Genomic DNA, 3,002 nt, shown 5'->3' with positions numbered 1-3,002 from the left:
TTGGCCCACTGCTCCGGAATCATATATCTAGACTCGCCTGTTGCGCTTCTTGTTTCTCACATCATCCTGCTTCTACATTCACTCCTCATAGGTACACTACCACATAGCAGCCTATTTAATACTATCGTTCACTTCCCACTGGTTGGGCTGCCTTACATTCTTTCCACTAATCCACATTGCTGAGCAATCTTTTGCGAGTAGCTGTGCTGTATAATTCCACTCGCTTGGGCCTATTGGATTGTCAAATACGGACATTCTTTGGATCATCTTACGACATTACAACGACGTGACGACATACTATCGAGCTCCAATCATAATCATCCATCAATATGAATCACCACGGTCCTTCGATTGTGTCTCCTATCTCTGAGGTCCCGACTCTGAGGGCTCGCAAGACTGCCTCTACTGGCGGTAATCGATCCTGGTCAGAGGAAGAGGTTAGTCAACAAACAATATGCCATCAAACCAAACTAACATTGACATCAGGAAAACTACCTCTTGCAGACTCGCATGCAGAAGATGCCCTATAAGCACATTGCCATACATCTGAAAAAGACTGAGCTTGCCTGCCGTCTCCACTTTCACCAACTCTCACATGGCAGCCATCGCCGTAAACGCGCCGCCTCGATATCCTCATACACTTCCTCCAGCTCCACCGAGCAGTCTCCTTATCTCGGCCAACACCACTACCCGGAACAAACCGACTCGGTCATCGAATCTCGTCAAAGCTCCCCAATAATCTATAACACCACTCCTTCACAAAGCATTCATACATCACCCGCAAGACGCACCTCCTCCCACCAGCACAAAACTCTCCTCCCCAAACCAAGCCCGCCAACACCACGTCACTCTCCCGACCGCGAGCGTGGAGCGCAAGGCCTTCGCATCAACACTAGCGACTCTATGCTCCGCCAGACCTCCCCATCAGACTCAGCCGTCGATACCACGCGCCTTCGCGCTCTCTACGACGCCCGCCGTGCCTCCTTCTGGGCTTCCATTGCCGCCGACTACGGCCAGAACATCTCGCCCGCGCATCTCGAACACATCTGGCAATCCACCACCAATCCAGCCCGGCCTCCGACCCCAGAGCCCAGTCCCGACGGCAGTCTCCTCACGCGCCCGGAACTCAAGCCTGCTTTCGTTTATTCCACTGAGCAGCACCGTGGCTTTACCCCTGTCAATCAGTATCAATACCACAGTCAGACCCACCAGACCCACCCGGTCGCTGCGAGCGAGGGCAGGCCGCAGTACACACTTCCCCTACCCCAGCCACAGACAAAGTCACAGCCGCAATCACAGCCCAGTGCGCCCGCGCTCTCGCGTTCATGGTCTGGAAGCTCCAACGTGCCGATCGCTGCGCTATTGACATCAGATCGCGAGCCGCGCCACGAGTAGACAACCCCTCAGTCCCAATCTCCATCCTGCAAAACGAACGGTTTCAGAACCGATTATTTCCCTGCAGGCGCGTATGCGGCGTGATTTAGGTCCCTCGAATATTGCACCGCAAGACTTTTTTTATCATTGGTGGAAGTTCTTTACTCGGTGTTGTGGGGTATGTTTCGGATGGGTGGGCAGGTGTGGATGTTTTGTTTATCTATCCTTCTTATGTGCTTTTGTTCAATTTCCGATTAGAGGGGCGGTTTTGACCAGGGGAGAGAGTCGTGATCGATGTCAGGGGTCCTGGGCGCGTCCGAGGCGCTCCGCACAGGGGGGTGTAGAGCCGGGGTCTGGACAGGGGGGTGGGTGAGATGGATGAGGCGGGTTTTATGCTGATGAAGGCATCACTGGGATGGTAGGGTAGGGTAGTAAGGGTCCTCGGAGCGTAGGATAGATAGGGATTGGTATACTGCGATACTGGCTGGCATGTCGTAGTATTAGTATGACTCCAAAATGTAATAATAGATCTATACCGCTGTCCAGTAATCTAGTCGTCCAGTCGTCAAGAAGAAAGCACACGATTTCCTAAATGCATGGTATCTCTACCGCCCATTGAACCGGGCAACTATACTACCTGGCATCAACTTGCCCGCCATCGCGCACACGCATGCATACATGCACATGTGCGTGAACCGTATCCGTAGGGTAATTGGTCTATCTAAACACGCGCTGATATGCCGTGCTTAAGCATTCGTCTATTACATCGTCTATACACTATACTAAATATATACTACACTAACTACATACTGCACTATCTACATACTATACTACCTATATGCTATAGTAGCTATCTATTACACTAATTATATACTAAACCTTCTACATACTACTCTATCCTAGATAGTCAGCAGGTACCCATCTCGCACCACGCACTGCAAGACCTAAGTAAGCATATCAGAGTATTTATATCTATATACACACGAATAGACGAATCAATGAACGAGAGGAATCGGTTTATGTAGAAGCATTGTCATCGGATGTCTATCCATCTATCTATATATCTCTATGTCCGTTCATCTGTCCATGTGTCTGTCGAGATCTTTCCATCATTATCATCTAGTCTAACTCTCATACCTTGGGTTATATGTAGTTTACCTTGGTCAATTAGAGAAATAAAGTGTCTTAGGCGGGTATTTTGGTGCGAGTGTAGGGGAGAAATGACATACTTGTTTCCCTTAGTTTGGACTAGTTTAGTTGTTTCATTGGGTGGTAGAATATTAAATATGGACATATATGTATATGTATATTTAGAATAGTCAAAAGTTAGTTTTGTTATATAATATCTAATATGGACTTACTTCTAAGTCAAGATTTGAATATGGAGAATGGAGAAAGTAAAGAGAAGATAACGTATTTAAAACGTCTTATTTAAATTATAAGAACTATGTTATTTACATCTAATTAGCTAGATTACTCTGGTAGATATACAGTTTAAAGTTTTAGTTATGAATGAAGAATGTGATATAACTGTAAACTTAACCTCTACTATATCTAATAAGTTTATATAAGGTATTTCCTTATTAGGAATAGCTTAATATTAGTAATCGATATTACTAATATTATCT

The 3,002-nt window shown here is 46.5% G+C and overlaps 1 protein-coding gene across 1 annotated transcript; it reads left to right on the top strand.

Annotated features, from left to right (window-relative positions):
* Positions 1–329: 329 nt before the first annotated feature.
* EJ05DRAFT_488517 (uncharacterized protein) lies at positions 330–1,395 on the top strand (the record flags this gene model as incomplete). The annotated part of the gene is made up of 2 exons (XM_033745719.1): positions 330–437; positions 487–1,395. The coding sequence occupies 2 exons, from the start codon at positions 330–332 to the stop codon at positions 1,393–1,395; spliced, it is 1,017 nt and encodes a 338-aa protein (XP_033597395.1).
* Between the last annotated feature and the right edge of the window lie 1,607 nt (positions 1,396–3,002).

The sequence above is a fragment of the Pseudovirgaria hyperparasitica genome, assembly GCF_010093815.1.
Source record: "Pseudovirgaria hyperparasitica strain CBS 121739 unplaced genomic scaffold EJ05scaffold_14, whole genome shotgun sequence".
Classification (NCBI taxonomy): domain Eukaryota; kingdom Fungi; phylum Ascomycota; class Dothideomycetes; order Acrospermales; family Acrospermaceae; genus Pseudovirgaria; species Pseudovirgaria hyperparasitica.
Note: the sequence above shows the minus strand (reverse complement) of the source record. Positions and strands in the feature narration are given on the sequence as shown.